General features: G+C 49.9%; 1 protein-coding gene across 1 annotated transcript; it reads right to left on the minus strand.

Annotated features, from left to right (window-relative positions):
* Positions 1–15267: 15267 nt before the first annotated feature.
* Positions 15268–17102, minus strand: LOC115309325. The gene has a single exon (XM_029967561.3). It carries the CDS (start codon positions 16808–16810, stop codon positions 15515–15517), a length of 1296 nt encoding a protein of 431 aa, XP_029823421.2. The 5' UTR covers positions 16811–17102; the 3' UTR covers positions 15268–15514.
* Between the last annotated feature and the right edge of the window lie 394 nt (positions 17103–17496).

The following is a 17496-nucleotide window of genomic DNA, read 5'->3' on the forward strand; positions in this document are numbered from 1 at the left end:
ATCTAAGACTGACACTCGAAGAGGCCCTGATTTAAGTCAGTCAGGCTGAAGATGCCAAGAGTTAGTGGAGGATTCGCGATTCTACTGGTGCCTCGGCGACATCTGACGAAGCGAAGGCGATGAGCATCGACGCAGCGAGAGTCACGGGGAACTGTCCACCGAAATCAGCGTGCAACGTTGCCGTAGGCTATGCGATTTCCTCACCATGCAATTTTTGCGGACGTACCTTTCATCCATGGCCTGAGTGTCCTGCAAGATGGGCACTCTGCAGCAAATGCCACAAGAAGAGCCACTTCGCAGCGGTATGTCGCTCCGGGACAAGGCTGGAGAGGCACAGCAAGAGGCTCGCGTTGATTGAGCTGGGTGCCGTCAGTGCAGACTGCAGCACTCGGGCGAAGTTCGTCTAGGTGAAGGTCAACTGGATGCAACTGAGTTTCAAGGTCGACAGCGGAGCCGAAGTCACGGTGACCCCAGCACATTTTCTGGGATTTCGGCGCGGCTCGAGCCGCCGGACGGACAGCTGACCGGTCTAGCGGGCCAGCCTTTGGATGTTCTTGGGGCGTTCGTCGCCACACTTGAATGGAAGAACAAGACGACCAAGCAGAAGCTGTATGTGGTCCGGTCCCAGGTCGTTCCGCTCCTGGGATTGCCGGGTATCCAGGCACTCGGCGTGGTCAAGTTCGTTGAGTCGGTGGCTACCATCCAGCAAGGAAGGAACGATACTTCACCGACACGGTTGTTCCAAGGGTTGGGTTGAGCTCAAAAGAGAGTACATCATCCGCCTTCAGCCCGATGCGATCCTTTCTCGCTTCACGTTCTGGCAAGAGTTCCTATCCCCTTGCGGGACGTCATGAAGACAGAGTGGAACAAAATGGAAGCCCAGGGCGTCACTGGTTGGTGTCAAATCCTACGCCGTGGTGCGCGGGAATGGTATCAGGCCCAAGCCGTCTGGCGCCTACTGCATCGACCTCACGAGGCTGAACAAGGTGGTGCTTTTAGAGTGCCATATTCTTCCGATGGTGGACCAGGTCTTGGAACTTCTTGGTGAAGCTTGAGTTTTTCCGAAGCTGGACGCTACATCCAGTTTCCATCAAGTGAAGTTGTCCGAAGACTGCCAGGAACTCACGACGTTTATAACTCGGTTCAGGGGCTACTGTTTCCGGTGGTTGCCTTTCAGGATTATGTCGGCACCAGAGTTTTTCCAGCGCCAAATGAGTTACATCCTCGAGGGTCAAAACGGGGTCGTCAACATGATAGACAATGTCTTCGTCTTCGGCCAGGATAGCGTGGAACACGATCGCATGGCGGAAGTCTTGGATCATCTGGCGAGGGCAGGACTGACCTTGAGCAAGGCCAAATGCAAGCTTGGTGTCACAAGCGTCGGTTTCCTTGGCGTGATCGTGAGCGGAAACGGAATGGCACCAAATCCGGAGAAGGTGGCAACCGTGCGGCGTATGGAACCGCCGATTGACGTCGGCGGTCCGTGCAGGATCTTGGGCATGGTCAACCATATGGAAAGGTTTTTGCCAGATCTCTCCGACATTACAGCACCAATCCGCGAGCTACTGAGCAAGCGGAGTGTTTGGCTCTGGGGTTTAAGTCAGCAAGTGGCATTCCAAGGACTGAAGGTCACGATTTCTTGAGTTGTCTGCATGGCCAACTACCACCCCCAGCACCTAACCATCATATCGGCAGATTCCAGCTTGTTTAGACTTGAAGAAGTTTTGCTGCAGGGCCAGCCAACAGGCGAACGCCGAGCCGTGACTTTTGCATCTCGTGCACTCACGCCATTCAAGCAGAGGTATGGTCAAACTGAAAAAGAGGCCTTGGCAGTTGTTTGGGCTGTACAACGCTTCAACGAGTATGTCAGGTCTACAATTCACCTTGGAGACAAACCACCAGCCTTTAACAGCCCTGCTGAGACAAATGGACGTGGACGTTTTGCCTCCAAGGATCCAACGGCTGAGGATCAAGCTGATGAGGTACCAGTACAGGATCTTCTACTTTCCCGAGAAGCTGTTGACTACAACCGACAGTGTCCAGGGCCCCATTGACATCAGCCGTAGAAGCAAGCTCTGTGGAGCTCTACGTGCAAAACGTCGTCTATTCCATCCAGGAAGGTTCTCCAGTCGGCGCTGAAGATGTCCGTCGGCATCAAGCATCAGACGGCGAGTGCGTAACACTGGAGAAGTTCTGCAACCACGGCTGGCCTCAGAGGAACAAGCTTCCTAGCCATGTCATGAAGTACTGGAATTTCCATGGTGAGCTGAGCGTCTGCGATGGGCTGCTTCTCAAGGGTGATCGTGTAGTGATTCCAGCAGCTCTGCAACCATAAGTCTTGCAGTTGATCCATGAAGGACACCAGGGGGTGAACAGGTGCAAGGTGCGGGCCCGAGACTCGGTTTGGTGGCTCCATGTTGGACAGCAGGTAGGCCATCGTGCAAACCTGCGAACGGTGTGCATCTATGACGAGGACGCAATAAGCCGAGCCCCTGCTGCCAATGCCTCTGGTGGATCTACCATGGAAACAGGTGGGAGCTGATCTCTTCTGGATGGTCAGGATTTTCTTCTTCTGGTGGACCACCACTCGTTACCCAGAATTCGTAACACTTCGAAGTACATCAAGCGAGGCTGTGATTTCAGTGATCGAGAGTTCCATGGCTCGCTTCAGTATACCCGAAGTACTTAGAAGCGACAACAAGCCACAGTTTTCTTTGTATGACTTCGCAAGTTTCGCAAGAGACTATGGTTTTGAACATATCACTAGTATTTCCGGCTACCCCCTAAGAGAATGGGGAGGTGGAGCACGCGGTGAGAACCATTGAGGACCTTTTTCGCAAGAGTGAGGATGTCTTTTTGGCACTGTTGTCGTACCGGGGCACCTGAGGCGTTTCAGGCTTCAGCCCGGCGCAACTGCTGATGGGGCGGCGTCTGCGTTCTCGGATGCCAAGGGCCAAGGAGAGACTGGGCCCTGAGGTGCCGGCCCTGGGTGCCTTCCAAGAGAGGGGACTGTGCAGCGAGGTGGCAGCAGGCAGCGGACCTCAACCGTCGCCATGGGGGCAGGTGCTTCGAGACCTCTCGCCAGGAAAAGAAGTCTGGGTGACGGACGCTCAGTGCTTTGCCTGGGTGCTCAGTGGTGCGCAGCGTGCACATTCCTATGTCGTGGAAACTCGACGGGGCATGCTGCAGCGGAAACGGCGGTATCTTGTACCTTGTGGTGCTCACGCTCCTGGGGCTCCAGTTTCTGGGGAGCCTGTTGCTGGTCTCCAGTTCCTGAGGAGTGACGATCGGCAGCGACGAGTGGAAGCTCACGGGTGAACGGAAGTTCGACATCAGGGGACTTCAGGCAGCAGCAGCATCGCCACACAAGATGAGGGCGATGAGTTATTCCACCCGTGAGACTGAACTTGTGATTGTTGTTAGTTCAGTTGAGAGTTGTGCATCCTTCTGGAAGGGGGGATGTAGTGTTGTTTTTTACTGGCAAGTGTCGCTCTTAACAATACTAACACGATTCTAACGTACTATCATAGATGGCGCCGCCTCACTGTTATGTTTTGTATATAGGTCATGAATAAAGACTGCCGCGGGTTTTTACCCATCCGGCCCAGCTGAGATTGTCTGGTCCCAGTCTCGTTCTAGACTGAGTGGCCTGATTGCCTCAAAGTGCTCGTCACACAGTGACTGCGCACTTTTGGATAGCAAATCCTCTGTGTCCGGAAAAGGAGGGGACAGGTTCAGTTGGCTGGCTCTGCCATTCACATAGCGAAGCCAGGGCGCATTTGGTACCGTCTTTTCCAGCGACGAAGCAAGAACATGGAAAGGGTCCTCTTCCATCGAAGTAATGTGCTGGGTAGCCTTTGCTTGGGTTTGTCAAGGGCCGCCTTCCCGTTCTTCACCTTCCAAAACTGGACCTTGTCCAGTTCCGTTGGGGCTGGTCTCTTCTGTGCAGAAGACATACTTGTGATTAAATAGGCATCAACATAGCAAGAAATTGTGGGCTATCGACCACTGTATGACATTGAGCGAATTCCAGGTTTTTTGGTGATAAATATATCTGAGAAATTTTTAGGTCTTATGTGCCCATAACAGTCAAATGTCTCGCTTTAAAGCAGACACTTGCTCTCAGAATGAATTACGTTGGCAGTACCGCAAATGTGGAAGTTTCAGCCTGCTGTAGTTTTTAGCAAAACAATGTACAGATGTTAGGTCCTGTCAGCAGGCGGTGTGTATAGGGCATTCGACCTAACAGTGAAAATGAAGGCTTCTCAAGATAGAAAAATGATTCTTCCAGAGTAATAAATGTCGGGCACGAGTGTAGCGTTATAATTTGCAAAATAATTGCTTAATAACGCTCACTTCTCAAGGAAAAGAAGTGACCATTGCACGAACACCATCCTCACTGCATATAGTATCTGGCTGTGCGCATGTCAGTTGGGGATTTAGCAGCGACGGTCAGTTCGATAATCAAGTAAAACTTTTTTTTTTATTGGTCACACTGTAATCATGGTTTGATAGACAGTCATTAATAAAGACTAGTCACTTATACATTGTGCAAAAAGGCTGCATGGCATGAACTAGTCAGAGACTTTAATCACTAATACATTCTGCAAAAAGGCTGAATGGCATGAGCTAGTCATTATTTCTTCATATTTGTGTTGTCCAATTGATGAGTCAGACAGAAGAATAGTTCTGGTAGGCACCTTATTGTCGTCATGGCAGCATGTTGTTACCTTTCTGGTTGGCAGGTTATGTTATAGTGGTTCAGACACTGATAATGACCGCCCTTCAAAGGTATACCACACAAAAAAGTGTGACATGTAAAACTTAACATAGTTTAGTTAAGCATCAATGTAATCCTCGGGGTAATCCTAATAGCAATGAAAAAGTACAACACACACACAATGAGAAAGAACTCGTGGACTGAGCACTTTGTTTTTCAGACCCACATGATTTAAACTCAATATCCTTCTCAAAACAAATTCTGCAGCCTTAGCAAAGTGGGGGCATATTCTTGACAGTTGCAGCTGTGAATAATATTTGACATGATGGATGGAGAGGAAGACCTAATGTTTTTCTTGAAACAAACTTTGTTTTTCAGACCCACATGATTTAAACTCAATATCCTTCTCAAAACAAATTCTGCAGCCTTAGCAAAGTGGGGACATATTCTTGACAGTTGCAGCTGTGAATAATATTTGACATGATGGATGGAGGGGATGACCTAATATTTTTCTTGAAACAAACGGTAGAAAAGCGGACAAGAGTTGGTTAAGACTAGACCAGATCCGTAGATATGCATCTGTTCATGTTAACAGTTTTAAGTGATATTGTTTGGTTTTTCAGTCTTGCATCACCTGCTTTCCTAACCATAATTTTGCTTTACTTAAGGGTGCTTCAGACATCTGCATTTGGTTGAACCCAGTGCATCCGTTTGGAGACCATGCGTACTATCTTTGTATGCATCCTATTGTAATCCTTTAACAAAGGACGCATGCCTTTCCTGATGCGACGCAGCGCAGTCATGCTCTAATGTCTTAAGCACCCCTAACTGTTGATTAACTAGGACATGAGTGTTGGCATGTGTATCATACCATTGCTTCGGATAAACCATGTGCAAAGTGCACCTGTACACGAGGTCGTTTTGATCGCCACCAACGCATACAGCAAGCCGGCGACGTGCTGGCACATTTGGCTGAGCCTGGAAAGCAAATGACCTCATCCGGTATGTGCACATTTATTTTAATTGATCTAATTTGCGACTATTCTATGATTGATAAAGAAAAGAAAGTTGCAGAAAATAAAAAAAGGCTTTATTTGAAACATCTCACCCTGCTGTCTTTTCATCTCACACTGGCAGAATGCGTGACGTATCATCACCGGATCATCCTAGATGAAAACAAGCTGCTTGTAGTGGCGTGCCTTCATAAAGGGCAGACAGGTGCTTTTTATGTAGCAGCTACAGTCGTTGTTTCGCAGGAACTGGACGTCCCTTACAAACTTTTCTTTGAAGCTCCGCCCTCCGAGCGTTTGTCTTGCAGAGATCGGAGCTGTTTCCCTGAAACATCTTTCTATGTCTCCCTCCGATACCGCAGAAGCTTCCACTAGGTTGTTTGTCCATCCCTGTGCATCTAATACGCTGGCAAAAGAGGAGCAGTTTGCTGCCATGCTCGTCTATGCGCTTCAAAACTGCCGTGCATAACAGACAGAATTTACGTTGTCTGCTACGGGCCATGATGATAATGATGTGCTTGTGGCCATTTTTTTTTTGTATCATGCGATTTGTTTTTCGTCTCAAAATTGAAAACTTCATGCTTTCACTTTTTTTTTTTCTTTTTCCTTTTTCGCGGCGTCGACTGCTTATCTCTACCGGAGTTTGTTGAAAGTTGGAAATTCAGAAATACAAAATTTCAAATCGAAAGCTCCAAACATCGCTTGACCGCTTGGCACTTGGCCATTGGCTGAGCGTTGGCTGAGCACATCGGTCACGGAGTCACGGTGGTCAGCTGTCTGTCTATGCTGGAAAAAGCGATGAAGAAACTTCATCGTGACGTCGCTGGTGGGAGGAGCCTAATCTCAATCGGCGGCGAACTCAACTGGCAGGGAACTTCATCGCGGCGCGTTGATGACGTCGACGGAGAGTGGCGATTGAGTTGAAACTTCATCGGGATTTGTCCCCAAAATATGTCCCTAGAGGGAAATGCGCAACGCCGCATCGAAGGATCTTGTAAAAGCAACATTTTTAACTTCTGAAAATGTATAATGCGGTACAATCTAAATATAATTACCGGTGTCAAGTCTAGGTCGCATGAATCATGTCTTTTTACGTAAGTGAAACAATTTAGATGATCGCAATGCGTGAGCTGCATCGCGATCGTGATGAATCGTCATGGCCGACGGTGGATGTCGCACGAAAAGTGCTCGTGTGTCTGTACGAAGATTTGCCTTACTTTTGGAATTTTTGCTGTCAAGTCGGGCTTTTTCACGTCGCGATTACCACTCGGCAGTCTAGTGGGGGACGTGAACCAAGTGTCCTCGCTGAACTCGAGGAGTAGGACAGAATCTTGGCCCATATGAGAAAGGTTCCTCGCTAAGACACGGAAGAAGGCGCATGATTTCGAGGGCGGACGCGCCTCGTCCGTCGCTACTCGGCATCTCGGCTGCAGTGTCGGTAAGTAAGTGCATGCCATCTCAATGGGCGGTTTTAGCGTACCGTTGCCGTGCGCAGCGAAATTGCTACTGGGAGCTCGCGCCGTAACTTAGAAGCATGCTTTTCAGCGCGCTTAAAGCCTTACCAGCCGTACCGTGGCCACCGCAGAACACGGTCTCCTAAAACTTGCTACTTGTAGTAAACAGACACTGTGTTGTTTTTGGTCTTATTGACTTTGCACGACTGTGCTGCCTCGTGATGTTTCTTTGAAAGCTCGGATCGTAGCGCTCAAGCTGACGAGTTAATTTCTCTAGAGCTGTGCATGAGGCACTCCGATACCTGAATTCTAAAGTGTAGGCAATTGGGCATTACATTAACGCAGAACCAGAAAGGCTGCCAATTTGTTGTGCGTTAACTTGTGTTTGATTGGATGATGCAGGACTCATCTGCTGTGGCCAAAGGTGCTAGTGAGGACCCAGCACAGATGGCAGCTCCACCACCACCAAATGGTAGGTATAAAAAACAGTCTGGATTCATCTTCACAGTACGTGGTTTGCGCCTGTGTCAGGACATGTATTATGCATGAGTGCCGTCGGTAGCCTCATGCTGGTGGCCATTGATGTTGTGGGGTTGCAGCTTTGCTACACTGTGGTCATGGTGAACTGCGCTGGCTCCAGTGGCCCAAAATGACAGCTTTTGTACCCATTTCAGCAATTGCACAAAAATGTGAACATGACCTGCACTGTGCATAACTATGTAGAAGATGCTGTCATTAACTTATTGTGCCTGGTCGGTAGCTCCCAAGGTGACTAGGTCCAACCGTGATGTTTCTAGCAAGGTGACACCTTAGCAAGACTTACAAAAACTTAAGTGTACACATGGTGCAGAGACAATCCACACATGGTCACTTGAGTTTTGTGTCAGACAAGACACAGATCCAATTAATGAGACTATCAGGAAAAAGACGGTGCCTCCGGTCCTGCTTCCCAACAGCAACCTGCTTCCACCGAACATTCCCGGCAGCACCACATCTACCCACTGCCCTGAAATTGACAAGGGAATGACACTAAGACAAAACTGGCTCACCAATTCCAAAACCGGTGTCTGCTATTTATATAAAAGGTCCACTTCTAAAAATATTTGCTGCAAAGGGCTGTGGAAGCAGGACGCACCTGGCTGGGCATTGCCTGTTGAACTCGGCAAAATCATTGGCGTGCAGTTTTGTATACTTCTCTTCATTTTTTGCACTCAGGTATTCACGTCCTCCAGCTTGGGCTCACAGTCTTTGTAGTTTGCTCAATGCAATGCGGAAGAGCTGGACTTCCACAGCACCAAAAACATTGAGGGGAACAACAGTTAACTTGTCATTGGGAATCGGTTATGACAGACAGTTATAGCATAAAGGAAAGTGAATGCAGGACTCTTCTGTTTTCGCTCCTTTTCATTTTCGGACCTTGTGTTGTGTTTCGAAGTGAGTGATTTCCAACTTTTCGCTTTCCATTTTTCATGTGATGGACAGAGCAGGCCTGTCTACTGCAAAGTAATTGGGTCATGCTAGGTGCACATTGCTCAAGGCTGCTTGCTTCATAGGTTGCGTGTTGTACTGGAAGACCCACAGCATGAGCTTGCTGGTCTGAGCAGCTCCTTGGTTAGGAAGGTGCCCGCACAAACAAAATGTCTTTCAGGGTTCGCATTCTTGATATTTCGAGCACTACATAAGAGTTCTAAAAGAAGATAGAAGCAGTGGTATGCCATACACTACTGCTCACCACACCCCTGGGATTCTCTTGTTCTATGCAATTTCTGTAACATAGTCTTTAAAAATGCTTGTTTTTATAAACATTCACCCTTTCCGTGTACTTTGTTTGCAGGCTGTGGAGGGACAAGCAGCTGCAGATAGCCAGCAGTCGTCTTCACTGACCACACTCGTGCTGCCCCTCATGGGGGTGCAGAATTCCCATGCACAATAAAACATGTTCCCTAGACACCATTTTGCGTCTTTCATGATTTCAGTATAGCATGGAAAAAAGGTTTGCAGCACTACCTTGGTCATACCCGACAAAATTGTCTTACATCGAATACAAATTCTGGGTCAGGAAATCTCGGTGCAATTGTTTATGTGCCGGGACTCATATCTCGACTTCAGATGTCGATGTATATTTCATATACAGGGAACCAGAAATTTCACAATTAACGGTGACACGGCGGTGCAAGTTCAATCGTCCAGATACCAGCAACCACAGTTAATTCTTCACCTTTTCTTCCTCTATGCTTGGAACAATATACTGTTAGAGCCAGAATGCTTATGCAGTCAATGGGAAACAAGATGCCACCCATGAGGAGGCCCTCTTTTATTCTCTATTCTAATGCCTCGACGTTTCGCTTATGCGGTTTGCATTTTTGCAAGGTTACCCTGCCAAAAACATTGTGTTAAAAAGCTTTTTCAGAAACATCAACTTATTACAAACTTCCATTTTTAGGTGCCATCCCAAAACTCTGCTTGAACTGTCTTTTAGGTAGCCCACTCTGCAGCCAAAGGGACCTACCGTGTCTACTTGATTTGGCAAGTTACAAAGTATGACAAAACATTGCAAGCGGATACACACAAGTATATTTCGCAGATGTGACGAGAGACAAAGCTCGTAGTAGCCTCAACAGCTGCCAGGCTTCAAGTTTGAGCAGGGAGACCCTGGTAGGCAGCACATACTTGCAGAGGTGGTCACCTCTCAGATTTTCAGCACTGCACAGCGTGTCCTCTGCTGTCAAAGCTTACACCGTCCTCAGGGTCGGACTCTTGGGGCTCAAGGGAGAGGCCCCAAAATAGAGCTATACAAGCCCGCATTGTGCAGAAAGTCAAATGATGTTGCTGTGCCTAGCACCTTTACAACCACCGGAACCTGCTTTTCAGCATCCTATTCACTGCTCTACGACAGAATCCTAAGCAATGCTTTTTGTTAAGCTTCGACTCGGAACAGCAGAGCATCCATTGGGGTTGCGAGGAATTGGTGTGCAAGCATGGCTTCAGGGTTTTGTCGCTGTCACCTGCACACAACAATGAGGTGGTATCTGACATGAATGTTTCATAACCTTTTCAGTTGTCCAAAAGCACATCAAGACTGGATAGAAATTCTATATGCTAATGCAGCCTCTACTTGGAGATAGTAGTTGCATAGCATCCCAAAATGGCTGAAAATGTAATAATAAAAAAGTTGAAAAACAAAGTGGAGATATTACACTTGTCTCGCACAATACCCAAAATTATGCCTTCAGAGCAAATAGGTGTCAATTGAGTTAATAATCTCTTTATTTTCCTTTATATACAAAGGTGGGAGATGGGATAAGTGTTATATTCTGCGCCGACGCGGCGGTGCTCTAAAGCCTGGCTACATTGGACGCAAGCGCCGGTGACTTACGTTCGACGTAGCCGGGAAACTACATGCCCCGAGCGGACCTGGACGGTCGCCGGAGCGAGAAGAAAAGACAACCAACGGATTCAGGAGCGGGGCGAACACTGGCCGATGAGGCCGCAGATCACGCGCGGCTCATGCCGTCGCGTGCTGTCCTTTTTTATTGTTTTACATGGATGCACGAGATGGCTACTTTAAAAAGGAGATGTCAAGTAGCGCCATCTCGTGCAAATCAAAATACTACATTCTCCCTCCCTTAAAAAAAATAAGAAATTTGTGGGAGGAAGACTTACGTTATACATTCGTTATGTGAAAAAAATAACGAAAATCAAAACACTTCACCACCCGAAAATTGCGTTATTTCACTGGAAATATTGGTTTTGAAATTGTTCGTTGAAACACAAAAAAAATGAAATTCGCAAAAGATTGTTCATAGACGTTCTTTGTGTGCACGACACGGAAAATTCAACAAAATCCTAAACAAGTCATCCGAACAAAACGGGTTTTCACTGAACGTTCAGGTTGCATCATACTAGTCACGTGACGATCAAAATTTCATTCCAAGAGTCATATTTCAACTTAGAGCACTCTCATCTCTCCTCCTCCTGGGAAGAAAATGAAACATCCAACCATACCTATTTTAATGTCCATGACACATTGTAGTGTTGACTGTTAGTTTGTTAGTTTGGTTATTGTTTAGAATATTGTGTTTGTTATGGACATTTTTACCTTGGCCAAGGTTTTGCTATAACAGTGATATGCTTTTAATGTTCTATATGTACCCAAACTTGATACCAAAAATGACCTTTTACGAAAACATAACTACAAAAGTCTTAGTCACTGTACTCCGAATCTGACTGAAAACTATCATCGCCAAGTGCAAGAATATAGTCTTTGAACTTCAGCGGAAGTCTTCTCTGGCGTATTGGCCGACCTTGCCTCGCTGGTGGTAGAGGAGCTGTAGATGGCTCGGAGATCGTGGGTGGTGTGTGGAACTCGGTCGTGAGTTCTTCCACTGAATCCTCAAGTGGAGGCATAGATGGCGTACTCGTTCCCGAAGACTCCAGAGGTGTACTCGTTTCTGGCGACGGCACAACGAGCAGTTCTGCCCGTGTGTCTGGGCAAACTGCCAGATCGGAGACAGGTAGTTGCTCTGCAACCACGGACTCTGGTGATGACCCTGGCACAGCGTCCGGAGCAGCAACAACCGCGGGCCCAGGAAGAGGCCTGACCGCCGGAACAGGACCGGGACCAGGCTCACGGAGAGGCCTGATCTCGGCCTCAGGAACAGGCCTGAGTACAGGCTCAAGGAGAGGCCTGACCGCAGCCTCAGGAACAGGCCTGACAAGCCTGTCAGGCTCCACAGACTGTCCAGCGTCTGCCACGGAAGCAGGGCAGAGCTCAGGTGCAGAGATCCCGATCATGTCGGGTACAGCCGACCCGAGATTCCCTTCAGAAACAGGAGCAGGGCCCCCAGGAACAGAGGCAGGCCCAGGGACAGCTCCAAGAACAGTTCCAGGAACAGGTCCAGGAACAGGCCCCGGTACAGCACGCGGAGCAGGAGACTCGGCCGCAGCAACCGGAACTGTAAACTTTGCCGCAGCAAACAGATCTGGCTCCTTGGGAGAACCCAGCGCTGCATGGCGAGGTGCACCTGCCATGGGTGCAGCAGATGAACCGGGTCTCCCCAAGAGACCAGACGCTGCGGGGTTACAGGAACCCTCCGGGCAAGAAAAGACAATTGGTACTTGGGACGTTGAAGTGCTTCCACGGACAGGGGTCAGTACAGGAACCACTGGAGTTGCAGGAGGTATATACAAGTCATCTTCGTCATCATCATCTTCCCAACCGTAGTCAGGAACTTGTGCTGGAGGCAGCTGTATAGACTTTGCAAGCTTCGCTGCGTTCCATTTCCTACCGTCAGCGAGTTGATATGTAGCAGGTCCTAACTGTGCATGTATCCGTTGTGGTTCTGTATATGTACTCCGCAACTTGTTATGATGGGTGGGCTTGAATACGCGAACAGCCTGCCCAGGATGAAACTGAGGGTGTCGTACCGCTCTACGATGGTCAGAATAATCTTTCATGTTTTGTTGATAGCGCTGTACTCTTCCTTGTAGCTGAGCTCGACGTTCCAAGAGATCGTCAGGTACCGTCCTAGTCGGCATGCCTTGTACGTCTAGTCTAGACCGATGATTTCGTCCATGAAGGAGAAAGGATGGTGCAAATCCTGTTGCAGGATGTACCGTACGTCGGTACGCTTCCAGGTGGTCTCTGACGGCATCTGGAAGTGGACGACCTTGTACAACAGCTAACTGAAGGCACGACTTCAGGACTCGGTTAAATCTTTCCACCTGCCCGTTACATTGGGGGTGGTATAATGACGTTCTCCTATGTTTGATGCCATGTTGACGCAAGAAATCTTGAAATTCATGGGAGGTAAACTGTACTCCATTATCTGACACAATCTCGCAGGGCAGTCCCTCGCGTGAAAAAACGTTCTTCAAAAAGCTGATGACAGTCGCAGAAGTCACAGAAGACGTGGCTTGAACTTCTGGCCACTTGGAGTGGTAATCTATGAGTACCAAAAAAAACCTTTGACTGGCCGGTGCACGATCAACCGGGCCCACGATGTCGATTCCTAGCTTTTCCCAGGGCTGACTTGGAAACTGGATGGGCTGCAAGGGAGCCGGTGCAGCCTTCACTGGTTTGTCGGTAGCATGGCACACCGTGCAGTTCTGGATCTTGTTCTTTATGTGTTCATTCATCAACGGCCACCAGTAGTGTTCCCGGATCACACTTGTGGTTCTTGTGATCCCCTGATGAACTTCGTGTGCTACTTCCACGATCCGGTCGCGAAACTCGACAGGGACGACAAGTTTTTCTCCCTTGTACAAAATACCGTCGTACAGCGACAGTTGGTCTCTGACGTGATAGTAAGGCCGGAGATCTGGATTGGTTTTACTATCTTCAGGCCAAACCGAGGTAGTATAGCGGATGACTGAAGGAAGAACTATGTCATTGGCCGTAGCCTGTTGAAAACCACCTTTCGACAAAGGAACCATTACGACGGAAACAACTTCCTCGTCGAATCTCATGCCCTCCTCAGTGTCAGACACTGGCAACCGTGAAAACGCGTCAGCAACGACGTTGGTGGCGCCCTTCTGAAACTCCATTTTGAAATTGTAATTCAGAAGTCGGGAGGACCAACGAGTGATCCTTAGAGGACGGATTCCGGAACCTTTGTTGGACAGCAACGTGACCAACGCCTGATGGTCAGTACGAATGACAAAAGACCTTCCCCACAGATACACGTGCCACTTTTCACACGCCCAAAGACATGCGAGAGCTTCCTTCTCGCCCGTGGAATACCTTCGCTCTGCATCAGTTAGCGAGCGAGACGCGAAGGCTACAGGACGAAGCTGGCTACCATACTGCTGCTGCAAAACAGCACCGAGACCGTACTGAGAAGCATCTGTGGCCACGACGATAGGCAACGTCGGGTCAAACATGGCCAAAATTGGAGCTTCTTGGATGGAAGTCTTTACTTTCTGAAAACTGGCCTCGACTTCCGGAGACCAGTTGAAACGAACTCCTTTACGTAGGAGACGACGCATCGGTTCGACGACCGTGGAACAATGAGGGATGAACTTGCTGTAGTACTCTACCAGCCCTAAAAATGCTCTTAACTTCACTGCATCAGAGGGAGTTGCAAAATTTAGGACCGCATCTACCTTGGATGACAGGGGTGCTAAACCTTTCACGGAAAGATGGTGTCCCAAAAATGAGAGCTCCTGTACTTGGAAAACACCTTTACGGTTTAGCTTCATTCCTGCTTGGGAAATTCGAGACAAGACACGACGGAGATTCTCATCGTGCTCCTTCAAAGTGGATCCATAAACGATGATATCGTCCAGATAGAACTGAACGCCTGGACAATCCCTTAGGATTTTGGACATGAGTTGCTGGAAAGCTGCGGGTGCGGATGCCAGCCCGAAGCAAACTCTCTTAAAGCGAAATAACCCCTCGTGGCTAATGAAAGACGTGAGGTCACGACTCACCGGGTCGAGACGGACTTGATGGTAGGCGGACGCCAAATCCAGCTTGGAGAAGATCGCCGCTCCCCGTAGAGAGTTCAACAGTTCATTGATGCAAGGAAGTGGAAATGAATCAATGACAACGGCCTGGTTCGGAGCTCGTAGGTCCACACACATACGGATGTTGCCATCGGGCTTGCGGACGACAACAATAGGTGACACCCACTCGGAGGCTTCGACACGTTCAATTACGCCCTCTCGCTCCAGCTTGAAAATTTCTTCGGAAACCCGATCCCTTAGGGTCATCGGGAGGCGACGGAGCTTTGATTGGACTGGTGGAACTGTGTGCCGCACCTTGACCTTGTGCGAGTGATTCTTCAGCAGACCCAACCCCGGGCTAAAAAGATGTTCAAAATCTTCGAAGCCAGGTGGCAACTTGGATGCGTCTCGCTTCGAGGAACCACCAACAAGGCTCGTTGAAGGACTGGATTTCTCTGGATGACGCTGCATACCTTGGGGCGCTTGACTCCCCGGATGATCTTGTGGACCGTGTAGTCCGTGACTCTCAGGACTGTGGAGCTCTTGACTCTCAGGATGACGTTGTGGATGATGGAGCCCTTGACTCTCAGGATGACGTTGCAGACTATGGAGCCCTTGACTCTCAGGATGACGTTGCGGACTATGGAGCCCTTGACTCTCAGGATGACGTTGCGGACTATGGAGCCCTTGACTCTCAGGATGACGTTGCGGACTTGACTCGTCCTCGAAGACTTTAGGTGTGGTCTCTTCAGAGACCGATGAAGCAGGAGACGGGTTCTCCGCAAATGAAGGTCTGGAACTTGCCGCTGGTCGAGAACCAGGGACTTGCGATGCTTGACAGGACGACGCGGTGAACGGTCGTCGCTGCGGGTTGGGCATGGGCCTCACATCCCGCTGTGATGCTCCTCCTCCGTGAGCGTGATCTCGGCCATGAAGGCGTCACGACGCATGCTGCCGCCTTCTCGTCGCTCGGCCGTCCCGACGACCACAGGTTCCTCCGTCAGCCTAACGCTTGGCAGCTCCTCAGGAGACAGCGACTGGCCGACCACGTTCACCCGGCCGGGCCGGTCCCCTCTGAACTGTCTGTCGGCGAAGGTCCGCCGAGTACCACGGCCTTGAACCGGGAACGATGCCTGTCGCCGATCGTAGGTGAAGGCAGCCGCCGGCGGGCGACGACTCCGACACGCCACTGCAAAGTGTCCCCACTTTCCACATAAGAAGCATGTCGCTTGAGACGCCGGGCAAACCGCTCGATCATGACGGCGGCGTCCACAGAAGTAGCAGGCGTCGTCTGCTCCGATCCCACCCGTCCGAGGCGGAGCGGGCTCACGCCCACGCTGAGGCTGGAACACCCTCGCCGGAAAACGGGGCACGTGACCGGAGGCCACCGGAGCCCAAGGAATCCTGGGTCCAAGCTGCGACGGGGGGTAGCCAGGTTGAGGCCAGGGAGGGTAGCCGCTGTAGCCATCTTGCCCATGCTCGATCGAAGAAGACGACGCTTGGCCGCCATCTTGTGTTGCTGCCGTTTGACGTTCCTCGATCTGGACACGCTGGACTTCTGCCGCGACCGGGACTTGCGACTCTCGCCGCCGAAAACTTGCGGCCGTCTTCGCTCTCTGCTCGTACTGGCGAGCGATCTGGATAGCCCGCGACAGCGTTGGCAGCTCGCTGCCCTCGCACTCCTGCAGAACGCGATCCTGAACGCGTCTGGACTCCAGGCCTTCCAAGAAAACCTCGCAAAGTCTTTCATCGAGCGCGTTCCCCAGAGCACAAAACGAAGCCTGATGACGCAACACGGCAAGAAACTCAGTTACCGACTGGCCAGGACGTTGGAACAAACCGCGCAGCTTCTGGCGTTCAAGCGCGATACTACCCGAAAACTCAAAATGCTTCTCGACTGCCTCCAGAAAAACCTGGAACTCGTCAGTCCCCTCCACCGCAACCGTCTCGTACAGCTGAAATGCATCCACGATGCGCTGGCCCTCAGTGCCCAACAGCGAAAACAGGATGGCTTTTTTTCGGAACGGTTCTACGAGATGCAACGCCGACGCGTCAAGAAAAGTCAGAAAAGCACGCTTCCATGCCGGCCAAGCTACTATCGGCGGACCGGGCACTGCCAAAAAGACAGCCGGCGGCGGGAACGCCGTTGGGCCGCTCGAAGACGAAGATGACGAAGTCATCTCACGATGAAAATGGAACGTACTGAAAACCTAGGCCTAATGCCTCCCCCCGAAACTCATCAAACGCGGCCTTTCCGCAAAATATGACTACCGTTCACCCGGAACAAAAAGGAATACATTTCATGAATACAGTTACGCGCCGGTTTCCTCAACCACTGACCCGCGACGCGGAGTGAAGCCCCCTCCCGAATCCCGGGTTACAAAAGAGGAAATGCTACATATTAAAACAAATATCCCATCCTCGTCGCCAAAATGTTATATTCTGCGCCGACGCGGCGGTGCTCTAAAGCCTGGCTACATTGGACGCAAGCGCCGGTGACTTACGTTCGACGTAGCCGGGAAACTACATGCCCCGAGCGGACCTGCTGGACGGTCGCCGGAGCGAGAAGAAAAGACAACCAACGGATTCAGGAGCGGGGCGAACACTGGCCGATGAGGCCGCAGATCACGCGCGGCTCATGCCGTCGCGTGCTGTCCTTTTTTATTGTTTTACATGGATGCACGAGATGGCTACTTTAAAAAGGAGATGTCAAGTAGCGCCATCTCGTGCAAATCAAAATACTACAATAAGTAATGTCAAACGTCAAGCTGCATGGCTTGCAGCTTGACGAGGCGCCCTACCCGGTGTGGCAGAAAAGCGGCAGAAACGTTTCAGACAACACAAGCAAAAGAACAAGATACTGTAT

Source organism: Ixodes scapularis, unplaced genomic scaffold (genome assembly GCF_016920785.2).
Source record: "Ixodes scapularis isolate PalLabHiFi unplaced genomic scaffold, ASM1692078v2 PGA_scaffold13__105_contigs__length_92229423, whole genome shotgun sequence".
Lineage (NCBI taxonomy): Eukaryota > Metazoa > Arthropoda > Arachnida > Ixodida > Ixodidae > Ixodes > Ixodes scapularis.